General features: G+C 39.7%; 1 protein-coding gene across 7 annotated transcripts in view; it reads left to right on the forward strand.

The window, feature by feature from the left end:
- The window catches only part of ELAVL4 (ELAV like RNA binding protein 4), an 83,684-nt gene that overhangs the window by 27,772 nt on the left and 31,289 nt on the right, over positions 1 to 24,623 (forward strand). For all 7 annotated transcript variants that reach the window (XM_069863074.1, XM_069863072.1, XM_069863070.1 and 4 more), the window contains exon 2: positions 11,793 to 12,033. In XM_069863074.1, coding sequence (XP_069719175.1) covers positions 11,793 to 12,033 — 241 coding nt within the window. The remainder of the gene's footprint in view (positions 1 to 11,792; positions 12,034 to 24,623) is intronic.

Below are 24,623 nucleotides of genomic sequence, written 5' to 3' on the forward strand. Positions count from 1 at the left end.
ACATTTCTCTTGCTATTAAAAAGCAAATATCATATTTGACTGAGAGTTACTATTGCTAGACTAAACTTCCTCCAAGATTCCACGTGGGCTTTTTTTTTGTTTAACATGTGGATTAATTTAAACTCCTGGTGTCTGTTATGTGCTCAAGGTGTGGGGGAATCAACCTGTCTGTAGCAGTTCTGGTTTGAGAGGGTTATAGTAAACCTCATGAGCAAAATCCTAATGAACACTTCGAGTTGGGTGCTAGCAGTGCCTTTTCTCAGTCCTTCAAAGTTAGCACTTAGATTCCCATAGGCATCAGCCATTTGATGCTAGATAATGTAAAATTCACGAGTTAACAGCACGAAATTAACTGTGTTTAAGTCACTATGCTGTGGTGAAGTGTTAATGTGTTCTGCTTTTGGGATCAGAGATATTTGGGGGTATTTAGGTTTTTTATTTGATGGAAGGGTTTATAAATGTGACTATTAAATGCTGCCCTTGTGTTAGTCTTCTACTGGTCATCCTTGATCTTTGCATGGCGGCTGGTAACTTTCACTTTACGATGTGCAGAAGAATTTGTGAGCAAAGACTCATCCTGCTATTTCTGTAGAGCAGAAGGCATAATCATGGCACCATAAAAGTAATAATGCATGTAAACAAATAGTGGTTAAATAAAAATAGTTCTAATACTGTTCCCTGTATATCTTTGTTCCAAATTAAGTTACTGGCAGTAGATGAGTAGGGGGAGTTGATTTTTAGCAGAAAGCATGAATGCTGAAAATTCTTCCTAATATGCGTGTGCCAGCTATACTGTGGCAATGTCACTGCCTATTCCTTTCCTCTGAGAACAGCTGTTCATGGAATTAATCAGTCGTCTTGATGCAGAGGGTCCTGAAAAATTCAGTGTGCAACTGTGGTGGTGGCTGTGGCCATGTTTAGTGTGAGCATTGAGAGCTAATTCCATGATCTAGCACAGTAGCATATTGTTCCTTAGACTAACTGGGACAGGACAAAATTATCATTTTCTGTATTTCATGTGCTATGTGAGAGATTCCAGAGTGCACTTCAGAATTTGACGTTGTGTTTGATAATTTATAGAGCACAGTTTATATTTAACTGTAGGCACACTAATCCAGGGAAGAGTTGCGTATTTTTAGAGTCTTTTTTTATTGTCTGTGCTTGTCATTACCCAGCTACTGAAAGAAGTGTTCACGAATGTAGGCACTCACTGGGGTAGAAAATGTGGAGTTTAACTTCCACTGTTGGTCTTTGCTATGTGTAAAAATGAACGTTGTGTTATGTTCTTCATGGTTATCAAGAAGCTTTGCAGCCATGTATGGCCATTGCAGCCACTGCAGGAGCTGTATTCTCCTCCAGCATTTCAGCACTGGGCTGGACTGGAGCACACAGGATGAATGCCCAGCAGTCAATGATACTTAGGCATTAGATTAGTTTTAATAATGACACAATGTCACTTTGAGTCCTCAGTCTTGGAGGAGAAACGCCTTGATGGAGTGGATCTGGCTCTAAGTTTAAGGTGTCTATCTGAGTATTGTACAGGAAAGCTAGCCAACAGAAATTAAGAGGTTATTTTCATGTTTTTTATTACTCATGTAAGCTGTTCTTGTGTTCGGGCTATTAGGACATTACTATCTAGTAGTTGCTAATGCTGGTGTTTCTCCAGTTGCCTGTTGACATGTAAGTGAAATGTATCAATTTTGAGTCAGAATTTTGGTCTGGGTCCCACCCTGTCCTCCAGCAGCTGTCCCTGAGCAGGGCTCCTGCTGGTGACTTAGCAGAATTGCATTTCAGCCAGGAGTGCGTTATGCATGAAGTCTGCTGTTTAAGAGGAGTCTTGAAGAATTTTTAATTTCTTCTGTTCGGGGCATGTTTATTCAAATAAGAATTTGTTGAATTTTGAAAATTATTTCATCTAGAAATTTTGGGAGCCATCTTAGTAATTGGATCTAGGAGGGTGCATCTTGGAGGGTTTATGATCTGTCCTGTGGCATGTTTGCTGCCTTTAGTATGGAGTAGTAGTTTCAATGATAAACCCTTACGATATGTTAGCCTGACCCATGACAGATAAATGCATGTGTATATATATATATAATATTTCATCCTTTATTGAGGAATAATACTGTTTATCTATGATAATGGCTCTTTGAACTTATAATAGATACTTTTATGCATGCGATGGTTAATTCTGGAGATATTTATCCCACAGTACAGTAAAACATACTTTTCCTTAAGCTGTGGTGTAGGTACTTCTCTTGTGAGACCATCACAGTAAACAGCTGCCTCTGCTTACTATAGAAGGTTGTTTCTGATCATTTGTTCTACCAGAACTCTCTCAAGTCTTCAGCTTTGTCTGTTCATGACCTTTTGAGGTGGTGATGGCTGTGTTACTTTGGGGTAATTCGTTGCAAATTTGTCTACCGTAGGTTTGCTGCAGAAGTACAAATGCCTGTATTTCCTAAAAAGATTATTTCCATAAGCATTATTAGGGTGGTACGGGGCTGTAGGCTTACAGGTGAATTGTAGAAAAGCTGTGTATTTCTACTTCATTATTAATACAGTGGTTTCAAGGGAAACATACTGTTATTTTGCAGTAACCTAATGCTTCCAATAATGGAGTTAGGAATTATGATGTTCATTGGAGTCCTATTTTAGGGTTTATCTGTTAGACCTGCAAGCAGCAGTATCCATAGAGATTTTATTACCAGCAGTCGAGATGTATGTGTGTTGATTAGTATTTCCTAATTGCATTTACCAGTGTGTCTTCATTAATGTCCTGTTGAGGACAGAGTCTTAAAATAAAAATATCTTGGTTGTGGCCTGCATTTTGCTAAGCCATCTATTTCTGCCTAATAAAAGCTTGTCTTTGCATGAAAAACACACAGGCAGCATTTTCAGAAGAACTTAGGGGCTGAAATTCTGTTGCAACGAGCAAGTCTTAAATAGCTGATGGACTTCTGAAAATTGTACCTTTTCTTTCTAGAACTTCAGTAGAAAGAACAGCGGGTGGGGGGTTGGATGTTCCTAGGCTTCAGAGAGCCTGCTCGCTTTGCTTTGCCTTCTGGTAAGTAGATGTTTTTAGGTTTCAGTACGGCTTGCAATAAAGCCTTCACTGTCTAAACAGTTGAGTTACAAATGATTCTAGATTACTTTCTTAAAGGGAAAAACAAAATGGGATTGTGACAGGTCTACAGCAGCTAAAGACTTGCAGCTGTCTGCTGCTTACATGAACATGTATGTACCCCTGAGAACCCGTGCATCAGAACAGTGCCACATTCCCAAGTAATATGATTCAGTTACAGGTTAGTAATGTGTAACTCAGTAATGCAGTCAGTAAACTAAAAGTAGGTAGCGGTTAGGAAACTAAACTTGGAGCTAAAAATAAAACTGAGTAACCAAAAATATGAAAAAATAAATCTATTTCCTTTGCTTTCATTTCGGTGTATTTTTAGGCTCTGTCTTTTAGACTGTCCTAGGTGTTGGTCTCTGTGCTCTTGTATTATCTAGTATCAACACTTTTGAGAAACTCCCTTCAATCTCTCAGAGTTTGCCTGGTATGCCTAATGTTTTTGGTGATGTCTCTTTCTCTATCACCCTTCTAGCACAGCCTTTAAGTACTGGGTTTGTTAGTCATTGCCTTTTTTAAGAGAGACAAGGCAGTCACTGGGAGACCTCTTGCCTTTGTGGTATCTGCTCAATAAAATGCAATCCATGGAGAAAAAGAGGATGTTTTCATCAAATTTTTGATTGGTTCATCAATCAAAGATGTCATCTTACTGTTGAGAGTTTTTTTCAGACTCCTTCAGCCTTCGTACACATCTTGAAACAACAGATCCAGATGAAAAGCTAGGAGGTAATAAGGAGCAATCCAGAATGGTGAAATAAAACAAAGCCCTTGAAAAATTTTACGTACAGAGTTGCCTGGTACAAATTTGGTAGTAGCAGGGTGACTGAAGAGGAAGTAAATCTTCTTTCAGAAGACCGAGCCTGACTACATTGCCTTTGTTCCAGTTGAAAAAATATAGAGATATTTGAGCAGAAGCAGCCGGTGACCCCCAGGGGCATGGGTGGGCAGGAGCCATTGATGGCCATGTCATGGTACAGAAATAGTACACATCGCTGCCACCAGCCTTTAAGGTCTGTGGTGTGTGGGTCACAAGGGGATGGGTAAGGAGTCTGAACCTGAGCTAATCGTGTAACCCATCTGAAAGACAGGGAAGACATCCATTTTCTTATCAGTGTGTTTTCTGTGGTGGCTTTCTCCAAAGCTGTGTTCCAGAGTGGTGTTTGAATGTTGTGGAAGCAAAGCTGTGTTCTCCCATATCTTCATATATAAGGTATGTTTAATGGCAGAAATATTACAAGCCAGCTCTTGTACAATGGTCTGGATAAAGAAGGGGATGGCTGGGTGGCTTTTTGGAAATCAGTGTCATTGTGAAAAAGATGATGCTGAGAGAGAGGTGGTAGGAAACTTATGTGATCCTCACCTCTGAAACCAGTTTTCCTCACTCACTGTTTCATTAGTGCTGTTGAGCACACTTGTTCTGTGCTTTTGTAAGATATTGGGAACATTGCAGAGTAGAAACATCTCTAAGAATTCAAACATGCGTAGTTTCTTGGTAGTCTTTGCTATACTGAAGCTCAGAAGTTCGTTAAGAATGTGAAGTACTGTAAGTTGGAGTGATATGAATGATAGAACTATAACTGTATTCTGCTTCTGGAAGAATGTTTTGTCCATGAAAATGTGCAGTGCAGCACTTCCAGTGTGCCTCCCAGAAATCGATGTGCATGGAGTGCTTGTCCATGCATCTACTCAACAGCCCTGTTTCCTCTGGGCTTTGGGATATGCCATATGTGCGATATGTGTGTGTGAATTGTCATTCTCCAGTTTCTCTTCTCCAGAGTACTTGCAGGAAGAGTAAGAGACCATATGAAGTATGTAGTAGTTCTGAGTGGTTTCCACTGCTGATACCTTGGTAGTTATTGACGCTGAAATATTTGTGACTTATTTTGGTGTCTCCTTTTTTTCCTATTCTATCCCCTTTTGTACTTGAAATCAAACACAAAACTGGAGAGCCTGTACTCGGGGAAACTGAATGTGTTTATCTGGAACTCAAAAAAAAAAATTCATGCATCATAATGCTCTTTTGCTTTTTCAAGAAGTTATTAGGAGTTGTGACCTTATCACTGGGCCAAGTTTGAGAAGATGGTGTTATGTTATGGAGCTGTCACCTATGGCAGTTGACTGTATAACTTCAGCAGTTTGCCCAGATACTTCGCCCTGGTTTGGTTTTTTTCTCTTCAAAACTTGACATAAAAATAACAAGCTTTGCCTTTATTTTCTGTCGCTGTGTTGGTACAGTGGCAGTCCCTGCCTGTAGCACCCTTTAGTACAACATGGTGTTGGTATCAGTTATATCATTTAGAGACTGCTGTGATAAGGAATATTGCCAATAAACTTTGCATTAACCCCACTTCAGATTAGGGACAGAATATTTTATTTGAGCATATTGATGCAAAAGCTTATAATGGACTAGATCAGGATAAATTTAGCTATTAAAGAAAATAATTTTCTCCTTTATTTGAACTGCAGCTTGCCTCTTAAAATGAATGTATTTATCTTCTCCATTTGGATCATGTGTGCTCTGTCCAATTATTGTGGCACCCGTAAATGAACTTGCTGAAAATGCTTGAACACCATTTCAACTTGAGTGCAGTGCAGTCTGAAACCAAGATTTTATAGGACTGTCCCTGCTATGAGAGCCAGAAACCACTTTTCTGAGTGGAGACTTCCAGCTGCATCTATACTTAAGATAGTTAATTACTTGAAGGAAGATAAAGATGGAGCATGTAAAACTGCACATGAGTGGGGAGCATGTCAAAATACAGAGGGTTAGATAATGATTGTTTCTGGGATGTTGGATTTGCCTCCAGGCAGATATACTCAAGTTTCATTTTTCTCCTTTATTTCATGTTCATGATGTATTTATTAGGTAAATAATAGCAAAATCTAGTTGTGCAGTATATAGGCTTTAATAAAAATGTAGTTGGCAGTGAAATTTGACAGTTCGTACAGAGAAGAAAATCTGTACTGGAGCTGCACATGGTGTCATTTGCCTCTCCTAGGATCACTTTAGTAAGAAACCCTCATGTATATATGAGGTTTAGGTGCACCTGTGTCTTGTTCTGGCTGGAGTTCTGGTTTTGAACCCAGGAATACTTAATCACTAGTTTTTAACACTCCTTTTGGTGGAAGATGTGATCTGTCTTGAAGGGTTTGGTGTAGTACCTCGTTCTGTGACAAGGTAGAGAGGTGCTTAATCCCCTTGGAACGAGTGTCAGGGGCTGTGTCTGGAAGTGCAGCGAGGGCATGCAGCTGCTGATTCGGGACTGAGGGACCTGGTCTTGGATGTATTTGTTCCACTCCGTACCTACGGACTGAGCATCTGGCTTTTTGGTGTGGCTGTTCATATAGATCTGCAGATGGGAGGGCTGTGAATGGATCAGATGTGGTAAACTCGGCTTCTCACTTGCAGTAAAGTTCTTGTAGGATAGACTCTGTTTCTGTGCTTACTTCCATTTAAAAGAGCAGATATGCTGGGAGTTAAAACCCGATTCTCATTATAGAAGCAAAAGCTTTGAGAATCTGCATTTATTTTGTTTGAGAGGTTTTGTTTGTTTCTCCTTTTGTCATCGATGTTCAGGAGATGGCTGTGGGACCTCTGCCATGGCACCATTTGTTTTCTCTTGTAAAAGCAAACAACTTGCTTTATCTAAGAGAGCTCTTTAATTGCTATTGCAAGAGCTCTGCATTATTTATCTAAATTTTTTTTATGGGAGAATGTTCTGAGTTTGTTCATTAATGAACACTTAGAAATAATATAAAATTAGACCTCATGAATTCTTCATGAGGTATAATTTACCATGATCATTTGTCTTGGCATTTAGGTGCTGTTCATTATTCATAGATAACTTTTCTGACTTCCGAGTTCTCAAAACGGATATGTCTGCATGAATTTTCTGTAGTTTTTAAAATTTCTTTTAGATGGGGATTTGGGGAAAAGATGGCTTTGTGGTATGTTTAGTGAAACCTTCTCTTCAGTGCCTATAAGTAACACTTATTTTTCCAAGTTCTTAATTGTTACTGCTTTTTTCTGTGTATATCACATTAATTTGCTTATTGTGGGGTATAGGCAGTGGGGTATGTATATTTGAGGTAACAAGAATGGGCACTAATTTGGGAAATAGAAGCTCTTTTTGGTGGGTGCATATGACAGTCTTTCAGTGCAACATACAGACCTTTTAGACTGCTGAGAACAAATTTTGTAAATACAAAGCATGTATATTTACATTTATCGAGCCATTGGCTATTATTTATGCATGCAGTAAGGAGATAAGACTGTTTTCATCAGTCTGTGGGTAGTTTTCCAAATGATTCATTAACTGTGCTTTGTAATACTAGATGGATGTCACGTATTTACTGTAACTGAAGATTAATGTCAGTTACTCTAGCTTATTAAAACATTGTAATAGTTGTGTTCATACATACAGGTATGCTTTGTATTATTGTTGGAGCTAAAATTTCAGCAGGAATAAATTGAAATTAATTCAATTCATTTTCTAAAAGTGAAGATATGACAGAATAGTGTTTCATTATTTGTAATGTAGGAGTTGCTGTAAAGGGTATTTATTGCTGGTATTTTGTAGGAGGGGTTATACCAAGTCTTTTGGTAAGCACTGTTTTGCAAAACACTGGCAAAGCTTATGTTGTCTCCCAGAGCAGCAAAGCATTTCTTTGTGAAACCTGTCATACTAAAATACCTTGCACTTTGCTGATACGTTACCATACTGAGAAAAGTAGTACACCAAGAAGTCATTTTAAAAAGCAGCAGTCTGATGAAATACATCCAGAATTTGAAATGTGGGTTGCCTTTACCTTGCAAAACTCTAGTCTTGAAACTGTCACAAATAGTGGTTTTTGAGGGTAATAAAGATAGACTATTCAAATGATTGGTGGTTAAATTATTGATGTCTATCAACAGTAACTGCGAATTACTACTCTTCGAAGATACTGTTACTCTGTATGTAGAGCGTTTGCAGTATTAGGAGTCTGGCAAGTTGGTGCAAAAAAAAAACCCAAATCAAAATGCCTTTTTATATCAGTTAGCCTGTGATTGTCATCACACATGACGCTTTTCCTGTAATATTTCAGGACCAGTAGTAGTTGCCTAAATTGGGTCAGAAAAGGTCTACAGAAGCTTAGAAGTGTTGCTAATTTGTAAGTGGCATGTATAGAGGTGTAATACTAATCTTCAAGGGATAAGAGTATGTTTTGTTTGAAAAAATTAATCTTAATATTAAAGTCACTGTTGGATTTCCTGCATTTATTTTGCTCGTATCCAAATAAGCCCTTGATGAGTGACTTAGTCTCCTTTATTTTTGTAGAATTCAATTACAGCCCTATACTTTGTTCTGTTAAAGTTATTACCAGTAATTAAAACATAATGAAAGCTTCCTGGGCACACAGTTAACTAGTTATCCGTTTAAAAAATGTTCATATTGTCATGCAGGTATTAAACTGGAAACCTAAATCCTGGTTCTGTAGATGGATTTCAACGTACCATTTGCTGTTTTCTTATCTTCTTTGAATAAGCAATGTTGCTCTTATGTAATGTGCTGACTCTGGGATCAACAACTTCTCAGTCATCGACAGTAAATGTCCCAGTATATATACACTGAACATGTAGCAGTGGATTTGAGCTACAGATGTGTAGGGTAGAGGACAGCGTTTGGAAAGGAGAGCTAGGACTTAGCTTTTTGTTGCCATTAATAATTTAAGTCTTTAATGATGTGGATCAGTATATGCATCTTGTATGTATTATTCCTTTCTGACTGTAAGAACTTCAAATGCAAGTGCTGGCATATAACTGCTTGCACACAGAAATCGTTCTGTAAATGGAGACTTAAAATTACATGGTCAAAAAATTACATCTGAAATACTTTCAGAAATGTTTTTAATAAGCCCTTCAGCACTTTTTCTGTCCATCATCTTTTTTTGTGTAGTAAATCAATTTTCACCAACCTATAACCTTGCAATAATTTCAAGGGGATAAAGTGCCTTGATTTTCCTTTGTACTATTGAAAAAAAGGCAAACCTGTTGAGTGAGTAACTAGGAAGAAAACCTGGCACCTGGTGCAACATTAGCTTATGCCGTGATATTTTGAAGTATTAGATGAGGAAATCTTATTCAAGAACAGATTTTTAGAGTAGCTTACTCTAGATGTTCTTAATGTATTAAATATCTTAGTTCAGTTCTGTTTATTTGCTTGTCATGGAAGGTAAGCATGCTGAAAACATAACTGAGTTTGTAAAATCTCTAAGTAGGACACCAACCAGTTTTTAATTTTTTCTTCCACAGATTTTAAAACATCCAAGGTTATTTATTGGGAACTACAGATAGCTTTTGTCTGTTGCTAATAATAGATGATGTACCTTAGTGCATTGTGCTCAAGTTTTGCTTCTGCTGTAACTGAAACCAGTGATGTGGCATTCTCATTGGCAAGAAGGGCAGAATAAGTCCCCCAAATTGCAGTTTACCTTGTTGGGGTTTTAGGTTGGAAAGGATATAGTTGAATGGCTGTGTGCTCATGGAAAGTTGCAGTTAACTGTATCTGCCGCTCTGGCTGTATCTTGTTGTCAGAACTGGAATTTTTCCTCTATGATTTTAATCAAGCTGGTGCAGATGCAGCATATAGGAGTGCACTGTGCTCAGCTGAAGTGTTAGCTTTGACGTGCGGAACCCTGGCCCTGCAGCAGACTCTTAGCAAAGCTGAGAGTTAGTGCCAGTGTGCTGTGGGGTCACAGAGGTGCAGAGAGCTCAAAGTGGTCTTCCAGCTGGAATCCTGAGCTAAACAGTTTGATTAGCATCTGAAGTGTTTAGTGTGTGTGAATAAATACATGCATGAAATCAGATTGGGAAAAGGGAGTATGGCTGATATGGGGTAAAATTAAGTCCTGAAGGAGTGCATGGTGCTGGTGCTGCTCGATGGAGGGTGTCAGCCACATGGCTGGGAAAACTGGCAGAGGGATTTGGACGTGGCAGTTTCTTTCAAGAATTCACTGTTTTATAGAGTTTATTTGCAAAATTATAATTTTATGGAGTTTAAGGCCTGTGTGTTAAGCAGAAGGCTTCTTTTTGTTTAAGAATTGTTATTCCTGGGCTTGATAATGAAAAATAGTTGTAATTCAAAACTTATTTCCATTGATAAGAGGGTTATTTCCTAAATGAGGCATTAAACTAACACTGAAACATTTAAATTAAAAAAGAATTTAAAAATAGAATTGACCAGAACACAACCTGTTCAGTCTGAACCACCCTCATGCAGTTAATTTTAGAATAGACTTTCTTTTTCTTCGTATCCCCCCATCTTCCCGAATTACAGACCTCATTTGTCACATGTATGTCCCTGGATTTAAAAAAGTAAATTAATTCTTCAGGAATTAAAATAATTACAGGATCAGATGAACGTAAGGTTCAGTGTGGTGCCTTAGCCCCGAGTTCTCACCACAGTGGTCCCTGCTCCTGGGCAGCGGAGCCTCCTGCCTGCAGCAGCAGTTTGCATCGTTGACTCAGTCTTGGGGGGAGGCTGAGCCCATCAGAGATATGCTCTTTGGTAAGAGGTGCCAGTGAAGCAGCACCATTGCAAACTTGACAATAGACAGCAAAAGCCATTATTATCATTACTTTAATTCATCCAAGTTTGAAACTAACATGTTCTTCCCTTAACTGATGACAGTTAAGACAGGGTGGAAGCCATAATAGAGGCTAATACTTATATGGAAAAGGCTTGCAATACCCAGGTTTTCATGCTTCCTTTGTCTGCCTGTGCAGTTTTCAAATGAAAACTTGCATTCTTTGGTCCTCAGCCTGCAGATAAACATGCAGGCAGCTTTACTCATGTGACGGGTGGCACTGGTGACAATAGTGCTACTGTCCTGCGTGCACTTTGCTAGGCTGGATTTGTTTTTCATTTTTTGGAAAGGTCTATGAGTCTCTTCTGTGAAAATTGGAGTTTTGCATCTCAAGATAGAAGCACTTGTTAATTCCAGCCTCTACCTGATAAGCTTGTCTCTGATTAAACCTTTTCAATTCCAGTAAATAGCAGAAGACCTGTGTGTCTTTGAACACTGCAAACCCGTGGCTTTATTTAAAGAGGTATCAGTTCATTAGTGAAAAATCTAACTGGGGAATATAGGTCAGCACTGGAACCAGTAAATGGTATGTCTTGGGACACTGAGATTATTAATTGAAGGCAGTCCAAATGACAGTGCTTTGCAGATTGTGCTGGGTTAATGTTGTTGTCATTGCACTGTGTGATACAGTTATTAAATAGGTAAAATATTTTACCTTTTCGTATAGAGCCATACACTTACTTCATCTGATTTAATGGAACTGTAATTTTAATTATGATTATTACCTTAAATTATAATTAAATTTATGTGGTTTAAATTTACATTTGTGAAAATGGCTGCGTGATGAAAGCAGAAATCAGCTTTGCATTAACAAAAAAAGGGTTTTTTAACTGCATCTTAGTATATGCTCACAGCCAAAGACTAGCATGACCTACTTTGCAACAATAACAGAGGAATCAAGCCGGGTTTTTTTGTTGAAGTATCTAAATTGGCCATGAATGCTACCTACTTATTCGTTTGTACGTATCTTTAAAAATAGCTGTTGTATCTGTGAAACTTAAGGTTTTTTTTTTCTCCTTATGCTCTTATTTTGATATAGATAATTAGCACCATGGAGCCTCAGGTGTCGAATGGCCCTACTTCCAATACAACCAATGGACCCTCCAGCAACAGTAGAAACTGCCCTTCCCCCATGCAGACAGGGGCTGCTACAGATGACAGCAAAACCAACCTCATAGTCAATTATTTACCCCAGAACATGACCCAGGAAGAGTTCAGGAGTCTCTTTGGGAGCATTGGTGAAATAGAATCCTGCAAGCTTGTCCGAGACAAAATTACAGGTAAGCACTTCCTGTTGTTAATTTTGTGCTTCAGGGTCTATTTGGGGTCAGCAAAACCTTGGTGTTTACATTGCAAGTGCTTAGTACAGCGGGGATACTGCAGATACCATGGTAAACACTTTTCAGTGATGCACACTGGATCTGGAACAACCTGAGAAGCCTGTTATCTTTCAGCCTCTGTACAGATCTGAGAAGAAGTACAAACACTGCAAGTCTACCTGTGTATTATAACACTGCGCAGCTCCTTGCAGCAGAGCTCAGATGATGCCATAACTTTCCCCATTGTCGTGGCTCTTATTTAACATTGACCTAATGTGTGGGAGGGTAGTCTAGGTGCTTTGAGCCAACTGACTGTTCCCAATTTTTACTTTTGAACCTCACCATACCTTTACCAATTTTTTGACTATTAACAGTATCAAATTGGGATGATTCTGCATGCCTATTGCAGCTTATTTATCATGGAGTTCTGGAGCAGCAGTGGTCTGTAGTTAGGAGCCACTGGGCTTCATTTGGACGTTTGTGGTTATTGGTTAATGAACTCCCTGAAAGTATTTTAATAAGCTGTGATCTTTTCCTGCATGAAGTGGTGCCTGTTGGTGGGTCCCTCCAGAAGAGAAGCCTCCTGTGACAGATAGTATCTCAGAGGGAGAAAAATGTCTGTCCTATCCTTAGGAGGTGTGGATGGGTGCAGATGTGCCTAGCCTATTCTTTGCTGCTGCAGCTGGGAGCTCGGTAATACACATGATGGGATGAACAATCAGCTTTTATAGCTTGCTTTATAGGTTAGTTTTATCTGTTGTGTGTCTACTTGCACTGTAGGTGGGTAACAGCTGAAATTTCACTGCTGTTTAGTGCATCACCAGTGCTGTTATGTTTAGCACAGAGAAGCAGCCTTAAGAACGAGAGGGTTCCAGAAAAGGAGCCATCTCCTCTCAGATGCACTCCTGGCAACTTGGGTGCGTGCTCTATGGAAAGAGACACCATGCAGAAATAAGGAATTAAAATGCAAATCTTCATACCTAGTTCTATAACAGCCTGGCAGCTGTTGTACTGGCAGCATTAGGGTGGTCTGCTTAGTGCTTTTGAACATGCAATGCTTCTTTTTCATTTACTTTGTGACATATAGCAATGTTCTGGTTGAATGCAAGGCACATAAATGGCAGTAGCTGCAGGGCAGCTCAGGTCCTCAGAAGTGTAGTCCGGCAGAGCTTTCTTTAGCACATTGGCCATAATGTATCTATTTCAATATGTCTTCTGATTGGGCCACAGCTTTAGGGATATTAAAAGGAAGAAAATTGAAAAATGGAATTGACTTTTATTTATTCTTCACTTCAAGTAAAACAAATTCCTTAGAAGTTCCCACTCCAAAAGTTTCTGTGCCAAAACCAGAAGTCCTCTTCTTTTCTAAGCATCGCTTGCCCACTATCCCAGTGTAAGGTACCACCCTGATATCTGCTGCCACACCAGTTTAGCTCCAGACCATTGTTTGTCTTTTTAGTCTGAAAACATGAGAAATTACATTGCAGGTTACTTCTGTTATCTTGGGCAGGAGTGAATAACTCTCCTGTGCCAGAGTGTAGCATGCCTAGCTTGAACATGGCGGGTTCTGTGTTTCGTGGTGGTGTTTTGCATCTGATACCCCTCAAATTCATGGTGTTTCCCTACAATATAACTTCAAGACTTATTGTTGTTTTCATAGAGAACTGGCTGCCTTTGGGTGGGGAGCCATTACTTCACTGGCTTATGAACAGTGGTTTGGTTTTTTTTTTTCCATTCCATTTCCAGGCTTTTGTGGCTCTATTTGAAGATGTGAGAAACTTGCTATGTGAACTTGTGACTTATTCTTAGGTAGTTTTTTTGCCTGTGCTATTTCTTTACATACAGAGTGCATAGATCTTTTTGATCAGAAAAATACTTGACAGGAACAGTTCTTTAAAAAAAAATACACAGATGCTTTGAGGACATTACCCCTAGCTGATTGAGGACCCTGCGTGTTGTTTTAAGAAGCAATACAAGTGCAAAAGAACAAAGTTGACAAGAAGAGAAACGTTCTCTGAAGTCTTTGTGCCGTTTTTGAAAACAATGTAATCAGCCAAGGTTTTAAGGCCTGTTATCAAAGCATTGTGCAACATTACTAAATTTTAGGATTCATGTTCATTCTTCACGTTGAATTTGGGGTCAGTAAATTGAATGCAGTCCTCTGCCAGAAGCAGTCCATGTTTTCTAAATTTCTTAGAATAGAGTAACAAAATGGAAATACACTGAGGTCATAACCAGCTCATCGTTCTGGATTGTTGTGTTCTTCACTAGGCTTTCTGGGGTTTTATACTTACTGGGAGGGGAGGAAGCGTGCTGGTAGGCTGTTGCAGGAATGACTGGCTTTTCAGAGTTGGTTGGTTTTTTTTTTTTACTAAAAATGAATGTTGATTTTTTGGCAGTGAAAGCTGTGTTGCAGAAGAAACAGTAAGTTCTTAAACTAGTTGAGCTGAATTGATGGTGGCCTGAAACAATTCAGGTTTTGTTAACTTCTGTACTTTTCATTGTTTCTTTTGATTTGCTATATTTAATAAATCTCAGCCAAGTATGTGCTGGTTTAATACTACATGTCTCTAAATGTTGGAGCTTTCTCTTTAAAGGTATGGGTTGTTTTCTTAGATAGCAAGTTTGCCTCCTAGTTTGTCAACTGAATTGAGGAAAGACAAAATAAAATGTTAACTGCAGAGAGAGGTTGATTTAAGAAAAATAGAGAAGGTCATAAACTAAACCATCAATCTTCAGTTACCCTGGGAAAGCCACATTAGAAAATCTCTAACTTAGTTTTGAGGCTAGATAGGATTGAATTGGTTAATGTAAAATATGATATTTTCCCTGTCCTGTTAGGGAATTGCACAAGTTTTGTGGAATGTTTAGGCTCCAAAAATGCTTTCTTCAAGAAGTTCAAAGCTAAATGAAGTCTGTTTAGGTGTACAGGATACATTTGAGAGAATTTATAATATGAACTCTTCAATTTTAAAATGGATTAAATAATATATGTCGAAGAAAAGCTCCTGTTCTGAGTCTTTTTGCAGTCTTAGAGCAATAGTAGGGCTTTTTAAGAAAATTGATTTGCGATGTTACCCCTCGCTTTGGAAAGACACATGTTTAAACAAGCATATTCCTTTACTAAAAAAATATGCTAATTTGGTAGTACACCGTACTGAGTTGAATAGGAATGACAGCTTCTAAGACAGCCTTTAATTTGGTATTCAAACCAAAATTGTAAACTTCGGTTTTGTTTGGTAGCTTCTCAGAACAGGCAGGATATACAGTAGCATTTTTAGAAGATGGTAATGACATGAAAGAGGAGATGGAAGTCAGGCATACATTTTAATTATGGGGGAGGGGTTGCAATAGAAAAATATTTTTTTTCCACTGTGGAGATTCTAAGGGAATGAGACAAGGAAAACCAGACTGAAGATAGCTGCCTTCATTTGGCAGGGGTGTTTAATAAAAGCAGAACTTGTGGTTGTAAAGCGTGCTTATTAAATTCTTCATTTACACTACCTAATTAATTCTAGCATTTTAAATTAACAGTGAAACTGGTCCCTGCTGTACCATTTCATAGCTACAGCATATTTCGTCCAACAACCCAGTTGTTCAGGTTTAATCAGCTGCTCTCAAAAAATGAGAAGGAACTTGAGTTAAAATAACTAAATGGCATAAACATTTTAGAGCGGCATTAGATGAAAGGGAGGTAGCATCACAGGGAACAACTACGGCTTCAGGTGGATGTGAGGCTTAGTGCTTACAAGTGATGCTAAGTTTCGTGGTGCTACAGATGCTCTATTTCTTATTTTGTCCAGAGAAATTCAGTGCTAATGTACCTTTGACTTGGGAAAGGGGGGGATTGAATTAATCAAAAAATTTTGGAAGAAGGCATGTTCAATTTTTGTCCCATGCTGGAAAATAAAAGATCCAGTCAGTGTAGTCTGTCAGACACTTAATTGCTGCTGGCCAAGTGAATCGTTACTACTGACATAGCTTTTGAGAGAAGGGGATGTTTGTTATAAATTCTTTAATTGATTTAGTGGCCTTAGCTGATCTCTTCAGAATTAGTTTTGTTTGTGTTCTATGCTGGAATTTACATCTTCAAATCTTCACGTGATCGGTATCTGAAATCTTTGGATCTCAGTCGTTGTCTTGGAATGATCCAGGCGTGCTGTGAAACTGAGTATTTGATATAGGGTTTCTGTGCATTGCTTGACTTACAGCAGTGTGCATGTTCCTGTTGTATGGTACAATTTCATGTTCTTAGCATGCATAATCAGGACCTTCATTGTTCCTCTGCCCCAAATGCAACTCTGCTTTTATTTGTTCCTTTTGCGTTTGCTATTTGTTTAAGATTATGCGCAGACTTAGATTTTTTTTTTTTAATTACATGTATTTGTAACAGAACTACTGCAGATTCTAAAACCAGTTCAGTAAAAAATCATGGCATTAAGTGTAATATAAATACTAATGATTCCAGTGGAAATGAGGACAGGCAAACTGACTTAAAGCAGTAGCATCTGTGTTCTCACTTGTTAGGAGAGGAAGGAATACTGACTGGCTTACCTGTAGTCCTCTCTGTAAGTTACAGATTGTGCATGCATCACTGTTTGGATGTCCAAACATATGATCCAAGAACCAAAAGCTAAGAAAATGGCTGAATCGAGTAATGCAGCATTATGAGAGAGCACAGGAAAACACCTTCTGTGTGAGCAGTGTTCAATGCTCATTTCTCCGTAAATACTAGTCAATACCTAACCTGGAGAGGGTGTTTATGCCTGTGATCTGAGCTAGCCGCTGTGAACCGCTTCTGGTTCAGGAGTATGTCCAAACTATGTTAAGACAGTATCATCTGTCCTCTGTAAAAATTACTTTTTCCCACCTCCCTGTATAATGAGAAGCTTAGAAACACATACCAAAAAGATGCTGCTGTAAAAAGCAAAGACCCAGTTTTTACTTAACCGACCATGTTCAGGGAACGTTGGCACCGAACTGGTGTTTCTATTTGGAACTTGCTGTTCAGAGAATGCATGTTTGGAATTTCCTGAAATTTGGAGTCTAATTAAACAGCCTTAATTTCAGCATCTGGAATCGGTAATTGTTTTGAAAGCAGTGGATGGAGGAGGTTTATATCTTCAGGAGCAGGAACCATTAGCTGCTCACTGGTAGTGACCTTAGGAGGCAGGAGAGAAGGAAGGCCAGGGGTGTTCATGCTCCCCAACAGTGTGGCTCTCCAGGAGGGAAGCTCTTGAATCCAGTTGTGTGTGTGCAGTACCAGGAAAGCCCTACCCAAGCTTTCCTCAGTAAATGGATGTCTTCTAGTATTGGCCCAGTGTTTGCTGTGGGCAACAGCTAAGCTTTACATATTTTGGTGGAAGGTTTGATGTCAATGTGTATTTTAAGGAGTGCTCTGAAAGTTCATCATAATGGAAAAACACAAGGCAAAAACAGGGTTAATGGCTAAATTTAGTTATAGGAAAGAGGCCTTCTGATAATACACTTCATGACAATAACTGTTGCACAGTTAAGTCTGGTTTGATAGACTCAGGCTGGAAACTGCAGAGGTATTAGTGAAATTGTGCTGCTTTGTCATGGGGGGAAAATATTTTTATTCAAGGGAAGTAGTTCACAGCTGTTTGTTTAGAAGCTGCAGACAGAGCATGTGTTCTCTGAAAATTTCACATATAACACCAGTAGTCTTTTTTTTGTTTTCACTATAACCTTTTACAGAATTCTTACAGAAAGTGTTTCCTATTGGAAGATAAAAAATACCTGTATGCAGATAAATATAGCTTACTAAGAAACCCAGCATTAAGTTACCTGATCCTAAATGATTGAAAGTCTAATCTGAGCATAAACTACTTTTACATTTGATGTCGAATTCACTGATTGTGCTTTGAAAGTGCCTTCATTTGAGAGATTTCTGGTTCCAGCAGTTTTCCCTACTCCAAATACATTAAACAGATAGGATTATAGAATGTGGGGATTATATTAGATAAGACTTATAAACTGTTTAGGAAGTATGTAAACACTCATGCCTCATGGCATAAGCTCACCTAATAACAGGGTTTAGAGAAAAATACCTTGTAGAGGTAGTTTATTCCCTTGTTAACTTGGAAGGGTTTTTTTAGTGATTCTCTCCATAAAGCAGTGGTAGCTAATCACTGATCTCTGATCATTTATTCAATACGTATCTTGCTAGATTAGACCCAGTGTTGGCCGCAGTTGCTTTGCTGCAGTAGTAGATCAGAATTAACGCTATCTTTCAGAACAGGAAAAAATACTGACTTCTGTCCTATTGTGTTCACCATTTACTAAGTGAGTACAATTCTGGCATTTGGTTCAAATGCATTTACAGGTGTTATCTAGTAGTGCCCCTCAAACTGGCTATATAGCGAATCTCTAAGAAAGCTTTCTGCATAAACTTCATGGAAAGCCAAAGCTTTAGTCTTTGAAATAGGTAAAATATTTATGCAACAGAGCTCTTTTTGCCTGAAAAAACAAATTTAGTTAACTACCTTTAAGTTTTTTAATGGCTTGTAGATTGGCCTCTCTAGTAGGAACAGATCTGTATGGGATTTACTTGTGTTGAGTGTGTGGTCAAAATGCAGTGAGAAGAGTGATCAGAGAGTACTGTAAGTGCAGCTAAAGACAAATGCCCAGAAAAGCAGAAGTCCACAATAATGTGTGCTAGAGTTGGAAAAATTCTTTTTGTGAATCAGATGGAAGACAGAGCATGCTTCAGTATTTGGTTATAATCTTTTGTCTGGTACCTCAGATGGTATGAAGGGAATAAAACATTAGAAGGCATGGGAAAACAGGCATGTTTCAGTCTTAAGCCTAAAACCTAGGATTAATTTTACAAGGCTTAGTATATGGCTCTTATCACTGAAGACCTTTGCCAAATTGGTCTTTATTTGGAGGCACAGTTAGTTTTATAGCTGCTTATTTTTTAAAATGTATTCTGCTCTTGAGCAGAGAGGAACCTAATTTCAGTGTTGGCTATTCTATTATAAGATCTGTGGATTCAAGACAATCCACAAATATTGATTGTCTAAGTAAACATTTGCATTAGGTATCTGAACTAAATTTATTAGCTTTGTGGGGGAGGGAACACAGAAATAGTAGCGAGCATCTTAGTGCTGTATTTCTAAAATGTTTGGTATGGTTTGTCTATTTTGAATGCTGAGGAAAACTGTCAGATTTGCATCTGTCATTTTCTTTATTGCCTCTCTGCAGTTGTCTGGTGCATACTCTGTGCTGGCAAACAAAAGAATTTTGATTTCTTGATTCTTGTAAAAAAGCAATTGAAATGAGTGGGGTAAATAGGCAGAAAGCAAGGAGGCATGACCCTTGTGCTGTGGAAGAGCTTTCTAATTAAGTTCAGCTTCTGTCCTGAGCTTGTTCTGAAGTGTATTAAATGCCTTTAATGAATAGTTTATTCTTCAGTTTTAAATGTGTAGTTCGATTAAAGAACGTCACCTTCAGATCAAGTCCAGTGAGGAGAGATTAGCAGTATGTTTTTGCCCAGTTGCAGTAGAACACCTACACCTCTAATTGTGACTTCCAGATAAAAGGTTATTTATGAGGCATTTCAGTGTATTTGCTGATGTTCTAGTCTGAGACTTTCTGTTCTTCGTATCTACATTGAAGGTAACTGTGTACCAGGTTGCAGCTAGGTGAAACAGTTCTGATGGAACTGCCTGATAGTCCAGGCTTAAGCTCCAGTGTTGTGTCCTCTGTCCCTTGTTCTGTCCTTGGCTCTAGAAGTACGAAACCTGTGCTTCAGCACATATGCACAGCTTCTTCTGCCCCTAATCCTTTTTCTTTTCTTCCCTTTTAGCCCAAGGAGAAAGGGGGGAGGAAAGGAACAAGAGTTCCAGGAAAGATGTGGGAGATAGTGCATCATTAGTGGACACTGCTGCCAATCTCCACCTGAGACAGGGTCTTGGGGCAGGAATTGGACAGCACACCAAGAGATACCTGTCAGGGCTCCAAGTCTGACTTGCCCAGCATTCATCTGTTCCCTGCTACTCAAGACCTTCAGCCCTTCAGCCATACCAGTGAGCAGCACGCCTGTGCTGCAGTTACCACCTCTGCCCATCTCCCCAGTGCTCGTAGGAGACAACTCATCTAAAAACAAAAATGACCTGTATAAAACCAGTGTCAATGTTTTTGAAAATGGCTTAACTCCTGTTCTCCCTATTCATAAGACTGCTTTTTACCAATGCTGCATTAAGAGTTTGTTCTTGACTTTAAGATGGTGTTTAGTAAACTTGTGACCAGGATTATCAGACCTGCCTGTAGTAGCTGTTTCTCAGACCGAGCCAGGAAGTTCTTGCCCCCTTCACTGCTGCAGAGCTGATCAATCATCACTTGACTTCCTAGCATTCAGATGCTGTTCTGTACAGCCAGAAGGTCTTCATCTCTGCTTCTGGGAATGGCCAACCTGAAACCCTCAGAACAGTACTGGGATCTACTCCCCACAGGAGTGAATATCCTCAGCACTCCCAAATTTTGTGTGTTTTCTGCTAGCTGTGTTTATGTGCAGTTCCGATACTGTGAAACCAAGTACTTCAGACTCCATCCACTCAGATTCTGTCCTTCAAATCATCCATTTGGGTTATTCTAACTGACTTGAACAAGGAATCATTTACATGATCAAGCCAACTTGTTTTCTGTTTGTCAAGAAAGACACCATATGTAGAGGGCAAAGTTCCTTTTGGGATATCTGTTGAATGGAGGTCTTGCCTGGCCTTACATCCTTTCCTCTTCCTTTGCTTCCAGAAAGCTTCAGGGGTTCGATCCCAGTGCTTTGAAACATTACCCTATCATCTTAATTTGACTTATGGTTCAGAGGAGAGTTAATTTTTTTGTTACGTGGTTATGTACAAGAATAAATGGAGAGGAGGACTTACCACTGTCTTCTACACCTGCAGTTACTTAACACTGCTCCCAATATATTTTTTCTCGTACTTAGTTTCTCTTGCTGCATGAATTGGGAGTCCAGTGACCTTAGTATGCAACTCTGGCAGTTGCGTGCTTGTAGTCAGCACTGATAACCTTCTCGGTAATCTGTCAGCTCTTTGGAGTTGCTCTGATGCTCAGCCTTTGCCAGCAGACAAGCATACATCTATGGATTTCAGCAGCATCCTACTTTGTCCTATGCTTCATTCCTGGATTAGTCATTGACAGGGAATTGCAGCCTCTGACTTTGTAAGCCATTTGTTTTGTAGCCTGGGTTCTGGCTCTTCTGCATCTCTGCCTGCCTGTTGAGACAGATTTTGCCTGAGTGCCACGTTTCCTATTTGTGATGCCACAGTCCTGTCCCTCTTGTCCCTTTGAGGTTTTGGCTCTGAATTGAATACAGAAAAGGAAGAAGGCATCGTGTCACTGAAGTCCAAGTCCATTTTTACTTTGCTCACTAGCTCTGCTTTGGCTTTCTTGCGGCTGGGGTTTGGGCATAGCTGCTGTTACCCTTTCTTCTTGAGCAGGATCTGTCACTGACTTTGCAGATGCTTGTCCTTGCTAGGAGTTTCGGTGTGAGTTACTGACTTCCAGGTGCTGCTGGAGACAGGATATTGGACTAAGCAGATCTCTGCTCTGACCCAGTACTGCTGTTCTTCTGACTCTCACAGCATCTGTTCAGTCAGTGGAATATATCAGCTTAAGGGGGGAAAAACTGAATGCTTTCTTCTTTATTCACAAGAGCGTAGACTGGTGGTTTGGTATTTTCATTTAGATGTTTTTCATGGGGTGTTGCAAAAGCAGATGGACAAAAAGCTGCGTCATACTCACCTGCAAGCACATGGCAGCATTGCCAGTATGATTAATAGTTGCTGTTACTAGAGGGGCTGCTCTTTCTGTGGTATAAGGTCTACTGTGCAGGCTGCCCTGTTTGGAAAATTGTGTTCACGTGCATTTTAAAACACCTTAAATGAGATAGCAATAGGCTTCCTCTTGCTACAGCGTTCTAGGACCCACAAAATGAGGCTGCCTTCCTCTTCCTCAGAAAATCTTTTGGTTTAGATGTAGGGGGTGTTTTGACTTTCCCTGTTGTGAGAATGGTAGGTAGGGCATGAGAAGATAGGACATGTAACAAGGAGGAAGTACTTTCCAGCAGTTCCTTTTTTAGAATCCTCTGTTCCCCTTTGTACTGTATCTGTGTCATTTCTATTTACCAATGCATCTTTCTCCCATTTCTCTTTTTTAAAATATTTTCCTGCTTTGGAAGCCACTCAGTCTTAAACAATGAAAAATAACAAAACCCAAACATCATCAGCTTTGGAGCTTGACTGATAACATTTCCTTTATGCTTTCTACTACACTGGAATAGCTGCTTTACCTTGATTTTGTTTATTGGTAAGATTGTGGTACTTATTTGTTCCAGGTTAGGTATGTTTAGGCACTTTGCCAAACTGGAACCAAAAGGAAAAATATGGGTGTTTCCTCTTTACCACATATGTGTTTAATTTTTTGGGGGGGAAAAAAAAGCATTTTTAAAGGCTGCACTATTCAGCCTTTAAAATCTGCATTGTGCTCCATGGGAGTGAGCAAGAATGGCTTGTGCTCATGACTTTCACACATAGTATATCCAGTGCTATATGTTTGGACAGTTTTGTAGGGGAAGGGGGTGGCTGATAAAGCTTAAATATGTCTTTAAAAGGAAAAAAGGTTCTTTTCAGTTTTGAAAAAAAAATCCATAAGTATTGTTCATGCTAATATTGAAACAAAGTCTCAAGAAATTTAAGTAATCACATTTAGTATATGCATCCAACAAAGTCATGCTTTCTCTGTAAAGCAGTTTTACTTTTCACTGCTTGCTACCTCAGATACCTAAAAGGAATGTGTTAAACATTTGAAATACAGTTAAATTGCAGCTTGTTTTAAAGTCCTTGAAATTTCTGTCTTAAAACCAAAGTAGAAAAAAAAAAGTCAACACAGGTTCACAAAAGGCAGGTCTTGCCAAAGTAACCTGATCGCCTTCTATGACAAAGTGACTCGGCTGCTGGATGAGGGAAAGGCTGTGGATGTATCTTCCTGGACTTCAGCAAAGCCTTTGACACAGTTTCTCACAGCATTCTGCTTCGGAAACTGTCAGCCTCTGGCCTGGACAGGCGCACACTCTCCTGGGTGGAAAACTGGTTGGCTGGCCGGGCCCAGAGAGTGGTGGGAAATGGTGTGAAATCCAGCTGGAGACCAGTGACAAGTGTTGTTCCCCACGGCTCAGTGCTGGGTCCAGCCCTGTTCAATGTCTTTATCAATGACCTGGATGAAGGCATCGAGTGCACCCTCAGCAAGTTTGCAGATGACACTAAGCTGGGTGGAAGTGTCGATCTGCTGGAGGGTAGGGAGGCTCTGCAAAGGGATCTGAACAGGCTGGACTGCTGGGCTGAGTCCAGCGGCATGAGGTTTAACAAGGCCAGATGCCGGGTCCTGCACTTGGGGCACAACAACCCTATGCAGTGCTACAGACTGGGAGAAGGCTGTCTAGAAAGCTGCCTGGAGGAGAGGGACCTGGAGGTGTTGGTTGACAGCGACTGAACATGAGCCAGCAGTGTGCCCAGGTGGCCAAGAAGGCCAATGGCATCTTGGCTTGTATCAGAAATAGCGTGACCAGCAGGTCCAGGGAGGTTATTCTCCCTCTGTACTCGGCACTGGTGAGACCACTCCTCGAATCCTGTGTTCAGTTCTGGGCCCCTCACCACAAGAAGGATGTTGAGGCTCTGGAGCGCGTCCAGAGAAGAGCAACAAAGCTGGTGAAGGGGCTGGAGAACAGGCCTTATGAGGAACGGCTGAGAGAGCTGGGGGTGTTTAGTCTGGGGAAGAGGAGGCTGAGGGGAGACCTCATTGCTCTTTACAACTGCCTGAAAAGAGGTTGTAAAGAGGAGGGTGCTGGCCTCTTCTCCCAAGTGACAGGGGACAGGACAAGAGGGAATGGCCTCAAGCTCCGCCAGGGGAGGTTTAGGCTGGATATTAGGAAAATATTTTTCACAGAAAGGGTCATTGGGCACTGGAACAGGCAGCCCAGGGAGGTGGTTGATTCACCTTCCCTGGAGGTGCTTAAGGCATGGGTGGATGAGGTGCTAAGGGACATGGTTTAGTGTTTGATAGGAATGGTTGGACTTGATGATCTGGTGGGTCTCTTCCAACCTGATTATTCTATGATAAACTTAAATAGGCTCACTGCAGTCTGTATTTTGATGCATAGGAAATTTTTTGTAGGTAGCACATCTTAGAATGGATAAAGTGGCTTTAATTTTCTCAACATCATTCCAAATGCTGTGTAAAGTAATCTACATAAATCTAACTATTACAGATTAACTTTCTTAGCTGTCAGGTTGCAGGTTTTTTTTTTTCGCTTATCAGATGAAAAATACTGCAGACATAGGTTGTGTGGTTAATAAATTTTGTGTTCCAGTCTGTAATAAACTACTTTGTGCATTGGAAAAACTGTTTAGTGGAGCTCAATGAGTTTAATTAGTAAGCTGTTTGAGACAGAATAGGTATTGTGAGTCATTGTTCAGATCACTGAAATTTCCTAGTGTTGTGGTGGCTTTTTT

This window comes from Phaenicophaeus curvirostris, chromosome 8, assembly GCF_032191515.1.
Source record: "Phaenicophaeus curvirostris isolate KB17595 chromosome 8, BPBGC_Pcur_1.0, whole genome shotgun sequence".
Taxonomy (NCBI): Eukaryota; Metazoa; Chordata; class Aves; order Cuculiformes; family Cuculidae; genus Phaenicophaeus; species Phaenicophaeus curvirostris.